Genomic DNA, 20005 nt, shown 5'->3' on the forward strand with positions numbered 1-20005 from the left:
AACTGTTTGTTTACGAACGACCGAGAATGAGAGAGAAGAGAGAACATTTTATGCTCTCGAAAAACATGAAACATAAAATTGAGCATAACTTCTCGCGGTGACTTCTAAAACTGTATGTAAAATTCAAACGTTACCTTTTAATTAAACTGGTTTTCACGTCTGAAATCCGGAATTCAATCATGTGGCCATGCGGCCTCGTTAAAGCATTTCATTTTCGTATCGCTGCTCAAGGACCTTGTGAAATCGATGGCTTGATACGCATTTTGGAAAAGACTAGAATCAGAATCATTAGAACGAATTGAACCGGAACGTGGCACGACGGTTCACGTGCTACACCACGGAAAACCGGTTACAGTGCCTTATGAATTCCTAAATGCCCGTTCCTCCAGCTGATCACGTATAATGAGGAAACATCTTCGATCAAACGCGAAGATCCCCAAAGCCAGCAGCAACAGGTTGAATGAGCTTTGGTTTCGAAAACAGTCAGGTTTTTCCTGTTTTTCCCGCCGCTTCTTCTGGGATCAATTTTCAATGATAATATGCTGGAGCACCGATGTTTGGAGACGTCTACGGATACCAATAGAAAAAGAAAGATCATTCACGAAGATCATTTAATGGTTTTATCGTTGAACAAACCGTCGAGAAGTTCTTCCCGGAGATTCTTCTCTAACTATGTTGCGGATCGCGAGAGGCTGCGCTCTCAGTCGCTATGCTCGCACACTGCAGAGCAAATGTTTCAGACATCATCATCCAAACGATCGCCCTCAAAGGGTACTAGCGTAGAATAAGGGTATAAAAACACGTGTTTTAAGTTGTTGTAGAAGCCATTTACTCACGTTTAGCTACCTAAAATGCGCTACCTAACCTGGGCAAAACGGAAAAATTAAATTAAACGCACCCATACGTACCCCCTGCGTTTTCGTACCGCGATCTCTTTCGTCCATTTGCCGAGAAGAGAGCAAGGGAGAGAGCCCGAACACCCCACGCTGTGTCGTGACGCACGCACTCGATGGCAACCGCCGCGGACAGCGCGCATTTTGTGGGCTTGGACCTTCTCTCGACGCTCCACTCTCGATGCGACAAGTAACAAGTGCGGACTCCAGGTGCGCCACCATTCTTCCCTCACTGTTCGGTTGCGATCTGCTGAAAGCGGTGGTACGGTTAGTTCCAGCGACTAAGTGTAATTTAAGACCCCCGTTTTTGGTTGGCGTCAGTGTGGTTGTGTGATCGTTTTCGGGTGTAAGGATATCGGCAGTCGATTAAAGGTTATCGTGCAGAAGACAAAGGCTTCATCCTCAGCTCTCGTTCCGCTGTTTGTTCTTCTTAATCCTGCCGAGCAGAGGTGTACAGGTGTCACCGAACCGAACATCGAATCTCGTCGTGGCAAGTGAAAGAAACGCCAATCGTCTTTAGGCGGAGGCTATAAGGAAGCCGCAGGATCCACGGATACAGTGACGCTTGTTTTTGGAGTTTTATTTACTCAGCGGTCGTTTTACCTCCGAAGATGCTACGCTATAACAGTCTCGTGGGCTTGTAGGGCTAGTTCGGTGCCAGGCGAGTGGTGAATGGCTGCGTGTTGGAAGATTCAATCTACAATTCAATTACCTATTAGCATCGGCGGAAGTGATCATTGTGAGCATGTTTGGTTCTAACCGTGGCATTTGAAATCTCATTTTCCAGTTGCCGTTTGCTGCTTCAAGTGAAACCGATATTCCTGTGTCTCTTGTGTTGTGTTCGAGCTAGCTAAGCGATCATCCACTATCGCGAACAAAAAAAAAAGGTAAGCTCTCAACATCTAAACAAAGTCCGACATGCAGGCGATTCTCTAGAACAATTTTCTGCTTCGAGATGAGGCGGACCATCATTATCGTCTGCATAGCAACAACAAAAAAAAGGCAATTCCCTCTCACTGATGTCATTCGCAAGCGTCTCGGTGGGGTGAAAAAAGAGCGAAAAAGGGTTTAATAACGACAACTCTAGAGAAGGGACGTGCCTCGCTGCCTCTTCGCACCGGCCTACCGGATGATGCCAGCGCCAGCGGGGAGTACGTGATCGTAAGCTTCGAGGCGGCTACGGCGTACGAGCATTCCTCGCACGCTGCTCCTCCTCAACTGCGTGGCCTTTGCACTTCTTGGAAGTGATCTGCTCCACCATTCGCGATCCCATCGTGACGTCGTGGGCAGTGATTTCATCAGCATGAAACTGATAAACATTTTATCATGCTAACAGCATCTTTGAACGAAAAACCTCGAAAACAAACACGCACACGACACGCTAATGTGTTTGCTAATTTGTCGTGTGTCGGTCGGTCGGTCGGTCGCTCGGTCAGATCGATCGACAACCAGCGGCACAGCAAATGGCGCAGCGCCGCGGGCAAAATGTATGTTGCAAACCTTATCAACCGTCCTTCGTCTTCGTCCCTTCCTGCTGCTGACCGCTGCTGGCGTCCATCTTATCATCATTTTTCGCGGTTGTATTATTTGGGCAGCAAACCGGTCCGGTTTCTTCCGAAACCCCGGACCTTCCGAACACACGCCGGTTTCTCAAAAGCCCCTCGAGATCGTAGGCTCTGTTGGTTTGACATTGTGTGGCCCAAGGTGACCAGCAGCAGCTGTTCAATCGAACCCCTCGGCCGGCATTGGGAAACTGGAACAACAACAAGCCGAGCCAGCCAGGCTTTTGGTGGTGCCGAAGAGAATGGAGCAGTTTTGAAGGTTTCCGAGGTAGATGTTGATGTTTTGGGACGACTTTTCGTCTCGTCGCACGAGTTGTCGTCATCGAGAAATCACGTGCCTTGCTCTCCTTCGAACCTGGAAGTGAGAAATTTTGTTTTTTTTTTTTCGTAAAGCAACCGGTTTCCGGATCGTCGGTTCGATCTTGACTCTCCCGCGCCTCTGTCTCCACCACCTTTGCCATTTCATCCATATTTATTAGCTCAACACACCACGAGCTCCAGAACGGAGCGGAACGTCAGCCTTTTGCGCACCGCACAATCGTCTGGATGGGATGGGATGGAGTCTAATGATTCATCACCGTAATACAGCACACGAAGGTTGACGACGGTTCCCCTCTGGAGGTTTCGTTCGGTTCGAGCGATGCGATTTTTCTGGAACAACAAACACCACTCCTCGAGATGCTTAAACCACTCCGGGGAGGCTGCTAACATGCGTTCAGCCCTCTCCTCCCAAATGAGTAACCACGATTTCGTTGCTTGATTATTCGGTCAACTTGTAACCGATTTGCGATGCTGGTGGTGGTGCTGGAAAATGCGCACCGCAACCTTTTACGCAAAAAGCGGTTCCCCCGGGGAGAGGGAGACTATCTTTCAAAGATGGTGACGCCGAGACACCGGGACCACGGCGGGGTGGCGATCACATAATCGTGGTTTCTCAATTGCTGGGAGCCGCTCTACGTCGATCCGCCGACAACCACTGGACGGCTACAATGTGCAACTTCAGCTTGTCCCCACCGTGAAGCTGACCACCTTTCCTTGGTGTGTGGTGTAGTGTGTACCCTGCCCTTCCCGTGGTTGCTTTCGGTCAAACGCAAACAGGTCCAGCAGGTGAAGACCAGCCAGACCAGCGAGATGATGGCCCCTCGAGTCACCTTGCGAATCTGCAGAGCCAGGGAACTCCCCGTTTTGAATATTTTCGAAAATCTTTCCCAGAAATCTCCGGGGGAAAAAAAATGATCGAATTACCATCAACCATCCCGTGGCTGGTGGAGCGTGATGCGTGATTATGCGTGCACGATGCACTAAATACACCTTTTCGCCTATGATGATGAATGGTTTCCAGCCGTGTATTTCCCCAAAAAAAAACCCTGAACGTAATCGCTATAAAATGCAACCCAGGGATTCAAACAGACAGAGAGAGAGAGAGAGAAAGAGAGGAGGTCACAATTATACCAGGCGAGGACAGACACTCTACGTGGGGGCATTTGGTTACGCCGGACTGGGACCGGGACCGGGACCGGATGGCGAATCGTATTTGCGTTTCGTTTGCTGCCGTCTGCCTGTTCCTGTGTGCGCGATCCGGGTGCTTCGACGTCCGTCGCGATCATATTACGTCACCGCAGTAGCAGCGATGCAGTCAACTGACTCTACCGTCACCGTCACCGTCCACCAATGCAAGATCACCAGTTTTTGCTTATTTTCCCATCTGGTTCTTTTCCCCCTATGGCGATTAAATTACTATCAGAGGTCCGCCCCCCCCCCCAGCTCCACCCTCCAGCATGCCAGTGGACCGGATGAATGTTAGCATTGCCTTTGATTGCCTCCACTGGTGAGGTAGCGAAATGGTATTTTCGTTTTTTTTTGCCTGTTCTTGCTAACATTAGTAACTCATTCGATTGGTACTAAATGACTCATGGTCAGTTTTTTTAAATCTAATTTCCGCGAACCACGAGCAGCGCACGCAATGACCGCCAAAAAACGACACAATGAGCCATCAACGCGTGATCTTTGATCGTGTTTGGCTATTTCTTTCGCGTAAAGATTCCTCCACCGAAGTGACCGTTTGAGGTCGAATCGAAAAGGTAGAATACGCAAATCATAAACCGTACCACGGCCACCAATCGCCATCATTCTTAACCTTCACCAAGGGAGTTCCTGGTCCAAATGGCTTCCCCTCTACTAGTCCTAGACTGGACCGAAACGAACGGACAAACGGAGTAGCCTTCAGAGTGGTCTACAGGTGTCTCGGTTGCGGGGTACGTAACGGTTTCAATTTTCGTTGCTATGACTACACGCTGGAACCTTGACCTGAAGGACTGGGTGCAGCATTGGTTGATTGACAGAGAGACGTGACCAAAATTTAACCGCACCGTACCGCGGTAATGTAAATGGCCAGCTCCTTCAGTGTCATCGAGGTGATTGACGCATCACATCGTGATGTGCTATCGATCGGGCTCCGATGCCCGTTTGTGGTTACGCATAACAATCGCTACAAACCATCACTGCAGCAAGTGAGGGACCAGAAGAGTCTTCCGCTAGCCAACTATTGAAGATACCACACCAGGGATTTCAATCTCATCCGCGCTCGAGCTGTGAAGCCCCTTTGGGTCCGGTGCTTAAATTGAATACCGAGATCCCCATGCTCCGAATGTTTGCCGATTCGTGATCAATCTATCAATCGATCGATCGATGAACGGGGTAATTAGGGGGTTTTTGGAGCAGGAAAGAAACGATTATGCGTTGTTTGGCCACAGTTTATACGCCCATTTGGTGCCCCCGGAGGGGGTTTCGATCATCTTCTTCGTCTTTAAGACGCAAACCGGTCGAGCGGAAAGCTGCTGTCACCTTTGAACCTGTCGGAGCAACCGTCGCACCGCTCCGGAATCACGTAATCTAATTAACGAACCGCGCGAATCACTTGGTCTCTACTGGGCTGTGCTGCAGTTATGATTAACCGGCCAGCCAGCCAGTCAGCCAGCCGGAGAAATCTTTCTCTCGCTCTCTGCAGCTTCGACGGCCAAGATCCGAGGCGCCACTCGCTGGAGATTGGAGTCGAATGTGCCTGCCCCGCGAGTGAGGCTAGTTTCATTTCGATTTGTAATGCAAAACGATCCGCCGGTATGCTGGACGATGCCGTGCCTGATGCCGATCTACCCGGTGAGCTAATGACGATAAATGATCGAATTCATTACCTCGGTGCTTCGGTGGTGCGCAGTGGTCATGAGCGTTGCCACCGCCACCGTGCCAGCACCAATTCGAAGGCGGCGGTGGCGGCGTTCGAAAGGCGAAAATCCATTGCCATCCACGCGGCGCGAGGGACGACTGGACTGGCACTTTTTGGCGCGAAAATCTAAAAGTGAGAAAGTGAAAAGTGGCTGCAATAAATGTATCGAAAGTGCACCAGTTTTGAGATCCGCCTTCACCTGCGCAATAATAATAAGATGCGTTTGCGGAGGTCCGCTGCCGGGCTACCGGTCTCCGGTAATGGGTTCATAATCAATTGGACCGATCGTTGCGTTGGTTGTTGGTTGAGGTAGAGGAAAATAAGGTGTTTCCGTTTCGCTTGAATCGAGCTTCAATCAGAGGCTGCGAGGGGGCTCTTCTGAAATGATTTCTCGGGAGAACTGTGATCGCATTCTTTTGGTGATCAGAAGAAACGAGTTCTGGTTGAAGGACATCTAATATGAGACCAATAAAAATTCAAATGAGTATCGCATCGAAGAACATGGTTATGCTTTCTAACAATCTCCAATTGACGGAATGCAATCTAATGGGAATATGGAATGCGAAAGGTCCACAGACTCCAGACACTAGAACGTGTGACTTGCAGAAGAGAGAAAATTGAATGTAGTCGAACCAATTGTCCTCTACTAACCCCGGGGGTTCAATCAGAACCGCACAGATGTCTCAGCACCACCCCAGACACACCACCAGCACAAGCGGCCGTTCTGTCGTCCAGTTCAGGTGGTGAGAAACGGGCGTACAGAAGTTCAACAAACCACGAGACACAAGAGGCTCAACCGGGCGCGCGCACGATTGCACGAACGCGAACTCGCAGGATTCGTTTTCGCAATCTTCCACCAACCGTAAGGTTTTAGAAGCGGTTCATGTGTGTCTCTCTGGCTGGTTTGCTGCGACTGGCGCTGAAGCACCCGGGCACAGGACGGGTGTATATGATGGTCATAAATATCTGAAGGGTGAAGAGAGCGGAACCCTGACATAAGAACCGGTTTCCGGTTCGGACGAAAGCAAAGGTAAACCAAGCTCTAGCGCGACCAAGACCAAGAGGAGAACCACCACCATCACCACCAAGAGGTAGGCAGATGAAGAAGATCCGCAGCGTCATGGAAGTCCGTCCGTGCCGGAGCCGGCATGCTCCGGCACTGTTGGCTTGGCTGGAGAAAGAAAATTCGAAAAGAATTACATCAATCTTGGAGCTCGCGCTTTGAAGTCAACGTTTCGGAACGAATCTCGGTGGGGCCCGGGAATGAACAAACAGGAAGGGAGGCGCCCCCGGTAGTGGTGGTAGTGGTCGCAGCAGAGCCAATTTGCTCGACACGACCGAAACGATGCGATCGGACACTCCACACACGCTTGACGTTCCGCCTTTTTACACTCCTTTGTCTTGCGTTTGCTGCTGTTGGAGCAACCCACGAGGTGCAACCCTCGGGAGTCACTGCCACTGCTGTTTGTCCCAAGATGCAGAAGACTCACTACCACGAACACCACTAGCAGCAGCAAGCAGCAGCAGCAGCATGTCGTCGATATCAGTGTGTTCATGTTGTGAACCCTTTCTAAGCCCGGCGACCCGGTGCTGCCCGGTGAGCATTGGCTTTGCTTTTCTCTTGCATTCACCTCCACTGATTAGCCCCATCATCATCATCATCAGCAGCAGCGGCAGCAGCAGCGGTCCGAGATTCTCATCATGATCGGTCCGTGTCTTCGTGATGGACAGCCGATTGGACGGCTATAAGTGAGGTTCACTTAACCTTCAGGGACCTTCCCTGGACGCGCGGACACCGTTGACGAAACGGTATCGAGACAGCCAGAAGAGACAGAGAGAGAGAGGGTGCGCTCTGTGTAATCGTGAACACTTTGGCAAGAGCCAAAGGTGATGATATCAGGAAGAGGAGCCATTTGAGCAAGAGATGGGGAGCTGTGCACGAAGAAGGAAGGTAAAAGGCGAAGACGATCGTGTAACCTTGGGCGGGATCCAGGTATTTTTGTGGAAGAGCCAATTGGATACCACCACATCGCCTGGCTTCGGGGGAGGGGGGACGAATGGAATACGTGATATCGTGGTGGAGCGGCGTGAAGCAACAATGCAGCTCAGGAATTCATGCTATGGCGATAATGCTGGGCTCCGAGAGAAGGCCCCTCCTGCAGCGTTGGAACTGAGTAGAAAAGGCTTCGCCGGAGGGGGTTCCGGAAACCTGTTTTTGGCGCAGCTCAGAATGCTGCAACCGATCGACTGCGGTTGTTTTGGATTCGATCTAGATACTCAAGCACATTAGACAACATCTAGGGGGCTTATTTGGAACCGAAGAATGTTGATCGCTCTCACCCTTTTAAAACGCCAGATCCAAGTCCAATACAGAGCGAGAGAGAGCTTGTTTGCTCAGCTGAAAGTTGGTCGAACTTGCTGACTGTTACGCCACATTGTAGCACTCCAAAAGATGCATCCGCAGGAGATAAGGAGACGGAACACTTGTGCCTGTTGGACCTGCTGGAGGTCTATTGCCTCCGCCAATCCCTCATTATTAGTTCCCGAGGTGCTTGTTACTTATCGCTAAGGGGTAAGATAGCTTCAGCAGCGGTACCAGCAGCAGCAACAGGGTTTAATCCGTACGGACTTTCACTCTCCTACTCCTAACCACTCCCAGTATCCTCTCGATTCCCCTGGCGCAAATGCCACCATTTTTCCTAATTGTATCGATCGGCGGTGTGATTCGTGTTGGCGAAGGTGAAATTGCTGCTCCCGGAGCCCGGTTCCGGTTATAACATACAGCTAGGGTTCGACTTTCCACAGCCAGCGAGCAGCGTAAAGGCCGATGCCGATAAGGGTGACTTGTGACTCATGTTCACGATGGATGCAGGTGATGCAGGTTAGTTGCTGTTTGTGCTGAAAATTGCAGTTCATTTTATTGGACTACACTGCGGCTCGGAAAACGTGACTCATACAGCTATTGGGCGACTCTGAACGATGTTGTCGGCTGGCTTAAGCAGAGATTTGTGCTATTTGGAGAAGAGGCGTTCCTTTTACTCCGTTGTGATCCTAAAATAATCTCCAAAGTGCAAGCAATGCACCGTAGCACGGTATCGAGAGTATTGGCGAAGCTAATAATAAACGCTCTGTTGCTGCTGCTGTTGCTGCTGCTGTTGCTGCTGCTGCTGATGATGAGTCATCTGAGGGATCTTTGGAGCTTCTAAGCGACCCATAATACCAAGCCGAAGAACATCTGAATCTGCTTGCACCAGACGGTAACAAAAAAGCAACAGTTTAGCAACCGTTTGTGTTATGTTGTTGATCGCGCAGACCTTGGTACTGCTGCCCGGCGTATGACTTTGCATTTTGATCACACAAAAGCCACGATTGGGGACTCACGGGCCGTCCGATAACTAGCGAACCACCGATAGGGCAACATTCAAATTCACCTAGACACGCACGCGCCCGCAAGCAAAAAGCCCAAAGTCATCTGCGGTCATGACAGTGTGTACTCGATCGCGATACGATCGATGGAGGAAAGCAGTTCGACAAGCTAATAAAGACAAAAAAAACGCCATGGAAGGAAGTTCGTGCTGCGTTGATAGCGGGAGCTGAAGTTGTCGCAAGCAAACAATAATTTATTGCTGCCCCTCCCCCCCCACCACCGGGGGCTCTCAAACCGTGTGTGAAGTGAAGAGAGAGGTCCGTCATCGAATGGCACATGTTGGCGCAGTCCCCCAGTCGCCCGTGTGTAAAAGTGGCGTAAAATTTTATCGTTTTCGTGTTTCCCATCGTACCAACGCATCATCGCTTTCGGTAGCGAGGCGCGAGTCTGTTTGCCCGAGCTCGGCAGCATTTTCGCGCTTCCTCTACCCTTCCGTCGATGGTGACGGGGTCCGCAGCACAAACAGATGTCGGACGATCGTCGGCGAACACGACAAACCGTATCCGGAGAGTTGATTTACATCCTGTTGCTTCTGCCACTGGCCCAGTCGAAGTGTCAATCGTGCATTGACTCAAACGTTTAAACTGCTTGGAAGCTGTACCGGCTGACGTCACACGATCATAGGCCTCGCTGGGCTAGTGGTTGGGGGTGTGAAAATGTACCAGAATGAATTCTTGACAACTCGCATTCTCACGATAAGTCACACAGAGAAGGAGCGAGAGAGCGGGACCAACTCGGCCAACGCCAAGATATGGCACAATGGTAGAAGCCGATATCGATCAACACCGTCCGCTACTAGCACCGGAGTGGTCGGTGTGGAAGATCAAAAGGGCGGCAATAATGGATCTGTTCAGGAAGGAAGGTAGGTGGTCGTGGTCGGTTCCCACCGGGGCAGCGTTGCAGCGTAGATGGGGATGACATTCGCCAAGATCAATATTAATGACATTTTGACATTCCAGTCAAGGTATTTCGATACGTTTCATTCACACGACACAAGCGGGATGATATAAGCCTACCGTCGGCCGCCAGCCGTTGTGTTACTCTCGCGCGTCATCGATTGTTTCCTTTTTGCCTCGATCAGGCTCCTCTTCCTCATCGTCGGCGGCGCTCGTCATCGGTATGACCTTCGCTGAGTGATTGCCGAGTGGAGAAGAAGCGTTTGCTCATCTTCTCCGGCTGCCGGGCTCGATGATCTCATCGTTTCGCGATCTCCACACGATCCGGCCATCCGGTTCCATCTGGATCCAGTATTTCTGGAAGTGAACGAAGCCGAGCGTAAGCGAGTAAGCTCAGCTGGAATGAAGTGTCGATCGAAGGCACACGTTGGAGACAATGTGGCCTCTCACTCATTGGTTAGATTTTGAAATTTTTCGTATTTTAAACATAACCGTGTGTTGAGTAATCTTCTCCGGTTTTCTCGGTGGCACTAATTAATTAGTGCGGCGAAGCCACTTAATGAACGTGCTGCGCTGTTTGCACCGCAATAACAGTAGCATCCCACGATCATCTGCCGTTAATCAGCTGAAAAGCTGGCGGGCTGCCCTCCGCGTGCAAACAAACCGCCGATCCGTGCGCCGAAAGTCAACCAAACGGAAAAAAGGAAATCGAGCCGGGCCCTGGTGTCTTTACTATTGCCACCGGTGGTATACAAACGGACCGGCGGCATTCCCGTGGCATCTTACGTTAGCTAACCCAGCCATAGACCAGCCGCATGTCGCTATGTTGTGACAAAATAACATTGAACAACCAAACAAGCGAGCTGCAGGCCTGCCTCGCAAACAAGACATCCCGGAGCACCGAGAGACCGCACACGTCGGGGACAAATTAAACTGTGTGGCCCCCCGAACGACGATGTACTAGTTGCAACTTTATGGTGTGTGCTCCATGAGATCGAGCCACGAGGTTTTTCCGCCTCGGAGCGGTGGAAAGCGCATTTCGTGCGTTAATCGTTTTTTTTACATTTGCTGCTTTTGCCCACATTAAACGAAACGCCAGACAACGGCTCGGTGCTCGGTGACAGCAGCAGCAGCGCAGCGGTATTAGGCAACGAAAGCTCGATAGCGATCGATTTCGTTTAGCGAGATGATGAAATGTTTGCGAATTTTGTGACGAATTTTCACTCAAATCTCTCTCATTCCCTTTCTCGGTGCTCGGTGTAGGCACGTTGACAAAAGGCTCACATGTCGCCTAGTAGGCCACGTGACTTGGCCTGCGTCAGTGGCGTCTATTGTGCGCGCCAAGGCCTATTATGTTGCTAAATTAGGAACTCAGGGGTGACGGACGCGCACGTGCAGCAGCAGCCCAGCCAAGCAGCCTTCGAGGCGCAACTAACTCGGTATCTGAGCCTCCAGGTCATGAGATAACATTCGAGCCATTACCTACTTTTCAAACAACCGACCGCCCCGGTAAAAGGGCTGGTTTTGGTTGGGCTATCAACTGTGGTTTGTGGATGAGCACGACGGATGTCGTTTAGTGAATTCCTTCGGCGCTGTAATTAGCATCAGACCCCCTTCCCTACCAACGGTTTCGTTCGTGAGTGAGAGTTAGAGTCACTGAATAAAAGGTTAGACACTACATAAGGCTGCTGCGGCTGCTGCTGAATAAAACGTCTGAGATGATGCTGCATGAATGAAATATGAATTTTCCTTTCCAAACATAACGATGAGAGGCCATGATGATGATGTGCAGAGCAACCAAACGTAGCACTTAATGCTCTCAAGCTGGATTCCATGGCAAAAAATGTAATGAACGGCGCGGCACGTCAGTAGAACTCATTCTGGACGAGAATGAAAGTAGTTGCCCTTCTTTGATCGCAAAGTGCTTCTTGCTGTGTGCTGCAGGCGGCGTGCATTGTGCACGGTTTCGCACATTAAAACCGACCCCTCACAATAGAAATGGAGGCGCGATTGTTTACAGTTCGTTGCTTCCGTGCCCCCCTAGCCGCTTTGAGGCTGAGAAAGCTGCACCACGCTGGTGCATCTCTGCGAATCTTCCCAAATGGACGCCCTAACCTCACGTTGCATGTGGCCACCGATTGTTGTGCTACAATCTAGCGGCACACAAGAAACAACCACCTTCCTTCCTTCCTTTCTTCCATTGCATTGCATTGGGCGCACTCATTTGGGATGAGCTCATTTGGGATCATCATTGCCCGTAGGTCGAGCCCCCTGGGGGGGGTTGAGGGTGAATCCGCATCCACGCACGGCACGGAACACGGCACGCGGAGCAATTAGGCGATGGCGAATAAATAATTGAACACTAGGCCGCCGCGGTGTACCATCGATCACACACCACCCAGGCGCGGTTAGAGGGAATGATGAATAAACATAAATCTTGGTGCCAGCATGCTGGCTCAGCCCCTTCGTAGCCTTGAAGCGCAGCCACTACGCGCGTTTTGCAGGTCAAAACCACATCGGGCGCCCCCGGCACTGCTGACTGACAGCCCATGGTGCACGTGGCGGCTTCTTCCAGAAGGTATTGCAATTGGGTAATGCATGATGATACATCCACGTACAGCAGCAGCAGCAGCACAGGGCTTTGGTGACCTGTATGGAGGCCTCAAACGCCACCACGCACCTCTATCTGTGGGTTGCATTATTCAAAAGGGACGCACCCTGGCCCAGAATGGTATGTTGTGCATTGCTGAGCAGCAACTATTTTGTGAGAGTGGAGCGTGGTGCGTGCTCCACATTCTCCCTCTAATCAGCGTTTCCTGCTGCAGCGTGTGTTGCAAATTCCCATATTCACCTGCCCAGCCAGCGTCCTATCGCTGCGGAAATGGTGCAGGGGTGCAAGACAACCTGCCACCGTGCAGCGACCCCGTAAAGTCGTAATGCGTAAGGCCACACCACACCTCTGAGCGACCTCCTTTCGGTTCTTTGGATGGCGAGGCGTTGGTATTCAACAGCCAGCGAGCCAACTTCAGCAACACCTGCAACGATCAGATCATGATCGGCACCGCACCAATTGCAGCTGGTTGCAAGATTGTGCCACCACCAGCGCGATCGGATGCCACAGATGGATACCCGGGAGGGCAGATCGAAATCGTACCAGTTTTTATGGTTTTTATTTCAAAAACCAGACACAACCCCCCAACTGTTGGCGCGACCTTCATCTCTAACAACACCACAATCACTTGAAGCTGCTGCAGCGTTTGGCTTGAATTCAATCATGCTGCACCGGCTAGTGCACCGCTTGCAGCACCAGCGAGTGCACCGTTTATTGATCCAAACAAAAAAAAGAGAAAATTGAAAACCAATGTCTGTCGTTCGAACGCACGCCGTGTCACGCCGTGAAGCATTAAATTGTTGACACCGAGCAAACCGGGTTAGGTTCAACCACTCTACGGCCCATGACAGATTGTTGTCTCCAGCGCATTTCTAGGATCGTCACCACCAAGGCCAGCGGTGCAATCATCATCTATCATCATCATCTCCGAATTCGAATTCTCTCAGCAAGAGAGCAGCACGAGAAGAAATCGTCGGGCACGGGCGGGGGAGCTGTAATTTCATGCCAAAATGCCAATGAAATGAATTACACGCGACTCGCACTAACAGAGCGACAGTTTCCCATCAAATTAATTGGTTAAAATCCGTAAACAACCGTTTCTCGGTGGTGGGTGATTCTGGTCCCCAGGCCACCCAGACAGGTGGCGCAACTGTACGCCTGTACCAACAGCGCAATCGCTAGTTACAAAACTTCGACGCCCCGGCAAGTTAGTAAGGAGTGACAGATGCCGTAACAGATAAAGAGGAAATCTTAATACCGTACCGGCTCGTGCGCTGACTGGTGAAGGTTGAATTGGGTTGGGTTCGAACCTTCTCGAGGTTCTTAACGGTCATGGTTGCGACTGTGAGCTCGACGAAGAGAAACCACTATCTCCCTGTCGAAGCATTGAGTATCGGAGAATTCAACTGCGAAACCTTATAAACAGTTTATCGTAGTACTACTAGATGTGCTAAACATGGCATACTTTTCCTTTCCGCCACGATTATCCCGATGTACCACTGGCTTTCTTGACCCACCGAGTCAATAGTACTAATGTTTCTTCGTTGTTTTCTTCCTCGTTTCAGAATCCCCCTCCTCGACTTGCACAGATAACGCCATCGCCACCGACACCGGAACGATAACCGACACCGCCACCATCCACAAGGTTGTACGTGTGCGTGCTTGCGTGCGTGCGTGCGCGGGTGTCCACCAGTCCAGGCACCAGCATCGTCCACCGTGGATCTCTCCAGTTGCGTTCGATCCGTGCCCTGTAACGGCTGTGTTCTGCTTGTCAAGCGTGCGCGCTATCCTGTGTTTGCCCTGATAAGTGATTGCTAATCAATACTTGAAAGCTGAAGTGCACCCCATTTCTGTGTTTGTGTTTGCGTGCCTGTGTGCGTGCGTGCGTGCGTGAGGACAACGAAAGTATTGACGATTTGAATTGCAAACCCCAAACAGCATGTCCTCCAAGACGAATGGTACGGCGGCAGCCGTGGCGAATGGCACTCCCAAGTACGAGGCCCGGCTCTGTCACGTGGTAAAGCGGGCCGATTTCGATGGCTACGGGTTCAATCTGCACGCCGAAAAGGGTCGCCCGGGTCAGTACATCGGAAAGGTGGATGATGGTTCCCCGGCAGAGGGTGCGGGACTGCGGCAGGGTGATCGTATCATCGAGGTGAACGGCCACAACATCACGACCGAAACGCACAAGAAGGTGGTCGAGCTGATCAAGGCTGTGCCGAACGAGACGCGACTGCTGGTGATCGATCCGCGGGCCGATGCCAACGATCTGAAGATGGCGCTGGCAAAGGCATCGACGGCGGCCACTGCGGCAGCTGCTCCCAGCAACAATAACAACAACAACACCACGAATGGAACGAGTAACGGCCATCAGGAGAATGGCGGCAAGCTGCACAGCAAGGAGAACGGACAGAAGAAGGATTCGATCAAGGTGGAGGCTGACGAGAAGTCTCCGAAAAGCAATGGCATCACGAACAATAGCATCATCAACAACAACAACAACATCAACAGTCACCATCACCAAAACGGCAACGGAACCGTGGACAGCACGACAAAGACGACTGCGACGACGATGGACAAAATCATTGACGACACTAAGAAGGTCCTCACGGTGACGGATGGGGCTGCCACGGGAAAGATGGCACTGAATGGAACGGCCACAGAGACGGCAGCAGCAGCAGCAGTAACCACGCCAGCACCTGCCGCCACCGAGGGCAAGAAGTTGAACCTGCCGATGACCGCGGCCGAGATGCGGGCACAGTTGGCCGCCCGCAAGAAGTACGATCCCAAGAACGATGTGTGCGATTTGCGCAAAAAGTACGAAATCATCCAGAAGATGTAAGAATCGCCGGGAGACCGCGATCGTGACCACGTTTTCCACGCAACTTATCTAGCGATTCTAGTAAGCGGAAGGAATAGAACGACGAGCAGAGAGTGAAAGTGAGATAACGAACCGGAAGTTTAGGGAGAGACACGACAAACAAGATGATTCCCAGGTCCCTCTCTTTGTAAATCCCCGTCGGTTGTTTGTCACACAAAACATCTAACGTAATTACGATGTTGTTTGTCTTGTTAACGGTAGCATCAGCGAGAGAGGTGCCACTACGGCAACCGATTTCCCGGCGCCCGTTTCCCGGTTTCTAAGTGCTGAGTTCTACACCTTCATTTAGCAGCTGTTGGTTTAAGGCATATAGATACACAGCGGAGGTGTAACAATCAACACGCCCTTCAGGACTAATAAACTGAAAATCCCCTCCACCGGTCGCCGGTTATTGATTGACTCGTCGCCAAGCAGCAGTGAGTCAAGATCGGCCACAGGCTTATCAGTAGCATCTGCGACGGGAATGCGAGCAAAAGGAATCGTTAATCGAACCACTGCGATGTGATTTAACGTTATAGCTGCTCGATTAGCAAGGTTATAACCCTCTATTGCTCGCACGCCATGCGACCTTGGGCCACGGTGCCTAATCGTGGACCACTTTGATCGAGTTTCTTTCCTTCTTTGACAAGTTCGTCGGATGGACGGACGCCACGTTAGCTAGCCGGGCTGCATCATCAAACTCACTCTGTTATCGCGACGGACCTCGCCGACAGCACAGGATTGATAACACCGACACGAACGGCAATGGCCGTCAAGCTATCTTTCTGTCTTGTTTTATCGAAAGCTTGGATCGGAATGCGCGAGCCCTGGTTTCGATCGATAACCAAATTGAAAAACATGCCCAATTGGACCCGGGAGTGACTTCTGATTGATTTTGCTGCCCCAAAACAGTACTAGAAGTGCGCTTTTTGGTTGATGGAAAACGTGGTCAATAGGGACAGGAGACACTAGTGTGTAGTGTAGTTGTAGGTACGACCTTTGAAAACTTGAAAGCTTCCTCTTGAATACATATTTCGTAATTGTAAGGGTAGTTCATAGGGCAGCAAAAGTAAAACAGAGAGAGAGCCGATGTGTACAGAGCGGAAATTTGAAGGTAACATATGAAAATGAAGAAAACGGAAACATATAAATAACGGGGGAAAGGTATTCGGAAGTGGTGAAAATATGGAACAAAGCGGCAGGAAGATATGAACCATTTTGAAAACAAAAACAAAAAATCGTCGAAGCGACATGTGTGCCAAGAATTCGTTAATTTCACATCCCTTCTAATGAAGTTTTTCCCAAACCAACCGTCCCGTGCACACAACTGAACAAGCAACTAGCGCCAGCAGAGTAATGCCAGTTCTTAACCTAATTTCTTTCATATTCTGTTCTGTTTAAATTAATCGCAACCCCATTTCTTTTGGCGAGGAATCATTTCTTTCTTACGTGGATTGTAGTATTTACTGATACGATTATTGCGATGATTAGTGATAGTAATAGTGCGTAAAATCACAATGAACCGGATCCCCAAACAAACAAATCCGTTCGTCTACCCACCGCCCAGGTGGGCCTCCCGCGCCCAAAAATACTATCCGCCCACGGACGAAGTCACGTTCTGCACGAGAGTTGTGTGAAATTGGTAGCGCACGCGCGTACCCGGTAATATGTTGATGCCATTGACCGACCGGTGGCCAAAAACATGGATGGACCACACGACCCGACCCAGTTTAGCTTCGACCACCGATCCGTCGTCTGTTGCTGATGTCTCCAGCTGACGAGTGGCCGGTACTGGATGCGGAAGATGAGGAGGCTGATGTTTGCCTGTTGTCGGCGTTGATCGGCGTGCACGATAGTGTTATCGCAAAGGAGGTCACCTTTGAGAGTGAGTATTTGCCGCCTCTGGAGGAACCCCCGTACGCGGACTTTGCGCTGATCGATCCGCTTCTGCCAAGCGGAACCGGAACGCCCACACGGCCTCCGTTACGTAATGTACCCCAAAAGGACCTCTGCCAGCCACACTGTAAAGAGTGCGGATGCCGATTTCAGTGCAAATCCCACCAGGATCGCCACCAATTGCTATACCATGGCAACGGTTCAAACTGTACCAGCGGACGTCCGTTGAAATCACGTTGCCGGTTGTGCCGAGAGCAGTTGCCCACTGTCCTGCACCTGGCCGACCATCTTCGTGCCCAACATCCACTGGAGGCTGTTTGTGATGTTTGCCTCGCGACATTCCACAATCCGACGGGTCTCGCGTGCCACCGTCGGTACCATTTCGGGACCGCCGATGGTGGTCGGTATGTTTGCGATGTTTGCCAGAAGCCTAACCGGACGAGGACACACAGTGGGTGTACGTGAGGGCGAAGCGATGGTGAAGTGATGGAGCTTGGGCGGATTTTTGCACCTGAAAGCAAAGCTGTAATAAGTAGAATAAACATATTTATACTGTAAGCATAACCAGCTCTCTTTGTCTCCTTCCGGTTGCGAGCAAACAGCGATCCGAAACAAATGGCACACAATACTGTCTGGGGCGTGTAAGTATTTACTGTGGAAGGTCTTCGTGTTTTGTTGCACTCGACGAAGGACATGCACTTGTCCGGATAGGTCGAGGATCTTCACCGCTGGAGCTCCGTAAGCGGTCATTTCTGTTCGGACACACGTCTACCGGAAGACTTCCTATGAAGATGTTCCGTTACTTGAAATGAACATCAAGATACACCAGCACACGACCACAGATTACGAGTAGATCCTGAAGAAAGGAAGGTCTGTCACGGCGTTGGAACGTGCCCTGAAAGGATAAAGCGTCCTTCCGGGGGCCATTGTCTCCGCTGGAACTAACCAAAGGTCACCAGCGTACAGCGTTTCGCATCTTCATGAGGATACTTCGCAGTAATGCCATCACGTCGTCTACTGTAGTGCGTGCGTTGAGTTCCTTATGCCATCAGTTGAGCACGTGTTGGCGAACCTCCGGATGATGATCTATCAAAACTGGATCATTAACCGGTATCGTCAGCACGTTCGTTGAGACAGAGGTATAGGAAGTAAATTGTGCCATTGTTTGCTAGCGGGGGATGCACTTCCACTTTGTAGCCTATAAAGCACTTTGTAGGCTTCCTCAGTGCACGGTAAACAATGGTGGCCATGATTGCTCATAACCCCATGGGTGGCCACTAGTCAGCCGGCGTGACACACATGGACCGGAGGTAGAGATTTAAAAATCATTTAGAATCGTTTTATTTGTCCGCACTTTTTTTCTCTCTTCCGTCACGTGTGATTGCTCATCGAGTGCAGGCGCGTGTTGTCACGGTGACCTTGGCAAATGGCCGATTGGGGGGAGGGAGGGGGGAAATGGGGCGGAACAGAATCCATCCAGCCTGGTACCGGATGCGATTGTTCACCGCTTGGAACTGGATGCCGGGAAACAGCGGGAAACAATTCCCGTTACGGAACAATGGACACGGGGAACCGGCCATTCGTGCCCGGTCCCAGTCGTTTGTTGTCACTGTTTCGCCGCCATTTCCTGTGCGTCTCCCACGGCCCCTGTATCGGTTTCCTGTAACGACGACGACGACGACGGTTCGATTCCAGAGACAATTCTAGCGGCGTGTTCTAATGCGACAATCGAGTGCTTCCATTTCGTTTTGGCCAGATCAGTGTCCAAGCACGATGCATGATCGCTACTTCCGAGGCGCGCTCGCTGAAGCTACCAAGCGTCAACCGGTGAGGCAGAACACCTGACCATTCCGTGATGTGACAATCGACGCCAGCCATTGTCTGGCGATCACATGCGTTACGCTCCACCGGCGAGGCACGTGGTCCAGCTCAGTGCAGTGGGTGCATTGGGGGAGGAGTATGACTATAACTCACTGGTTTTAAGATGTATCCGACCGATAGGCGCATGATCAAGAACATCCGAGCGAGAGCACAGCACAGCACACACGCAATATCTCGCCAAAAAGGCCATCCACAGGAGGATTGCCACGACACGTGTGTCACGTGGAGTACCGCTAGTACCGCACCGTAATTCAATTGATAAATGCCAGCTAGCATTGAAACGTTGGGCGCCGTAACTCAATGACGCAGTGGAAAGCGTCTCGCGGTGCGAAAAAGGGAAAATGAAACAAACACGGCACCGTACGGTTCCCATCATAAAGTGAAAATGAAATCCATAACCGAATTTGGATTTGCAGGCTGCACGGTGTGCGCAGTGACTCGCTAATGAACGCGTTATGTGAACGTCCAGCGCAGACGATCACGGTGGACCAGATGGAGATTAATGCGTCGAATGAAAACGGAAAGGCAAGTGTCTGGCTATTTTTTTGGGAAATAGTCAACCAGGAGATCGGTGAAGGTGGTTGATTGCGATGAATTATGAATAATTGAAGGCATCACAATCGGGGCACATTTCGGTTAAATTATCGAATGTTTTTCGTCGTTAGCCGCTCCTTCTTTTGGTTAAAATCTTTTGACATTTTGTATCCTAACGATCGCACTGGCCACTCTTCATGCTGTTGGTGATCATGCTAACGG

At 50.8% G+C, this 20005-nt stretch overlaps 2 protein-coding genes across 6 annotated transcripts; both read left to right on the forward strand.

Moving 5' to 3' along the window:
• Nucleotides 1-1015: 1015 nt before the first annotated feature.
• On the forward strand, nt 1016-15475 carry LOC126578880 (Na(+)/H(+) exchange regulatory cofactor NHE-RF2). 5 transcript variants are annotated; one of them, XM_050241867.1, is made up of 3 exons: nt 1016-1155; nt 1681-1780; nt 14178-15475. In XM_050241867.1, exon 3 carries the CDS (start codon nt 14552-14554, stop codon nt 15452-15454), a length of 903 nt encoding a protein of 300 aa, XP_050097824.1. In that variant the 5' UTR covers nt 1016-1155; nt 1681-1780; nt 14178-14551; the 3' UTR covers nt 15455-15475. The 5 variants fall into 5 exon arrangements, with proteins under 5 accessions (XP_050097824.1, XP_050097823.1, XP_050097825.1 ...); XM_050241866.1 differs by having other exon boundaries at nt 1030-1160; XM_050241868.1 differs by having other exon boundaries at nt 1071-1265.
• A 1756-nt stretch (nt 15476-17231) lies between these two features.
• On the forward strand, nt 17232-17932 carry LOC126578882 (zinc finger protein 526-like). Its single transcript, XM_050241872.1, has one exon. It carries the CDS (start codon nt 17237-17239, stop codon nt 17831-17833), a length of 597 nt encoding a protein of 198 aa, XP_050097829.1. The 5' UTR covers nt 17232-17236; the 3' UTR covers nt 17834-17932.
• The last annotated feature ends 2073 nt before the right edge of the window (nt 17933-20005 follow it).

This window comes from Anopheles aquasalis, chromosome 3 (assembly GCF_943734665.1).
Source record: "Anopheles aquasalis chromosome 3, idAnoAquaMG_Q_19, whole genome shotgun sequence".
In the NCBI taxonomy this organism is placed as follows: domain Eukaryota; kingdom Metazoa; phylum Arthropoda; class Insecta; order Diptera; family Culicidae; genus Anopheles; species Anopheles aquasalis.

Excerpts from the sequence above, each read along its gene's own strand:
- LOC126578882 (XM_050241872.1), top strand. The coding sequence starts at position 17,237 with ATGTCTCCAGCTGACGAGTGGCCGGTACTGGATGCGGAAGATGAGGAG.
- LOC126578880 (XM_050241867.1), top strand. The coding sequence starts at position 14,552 with ATGTCCTCCAAGACGAATGGTACGGCGGCAGCCGTGGCGAATGGCACT.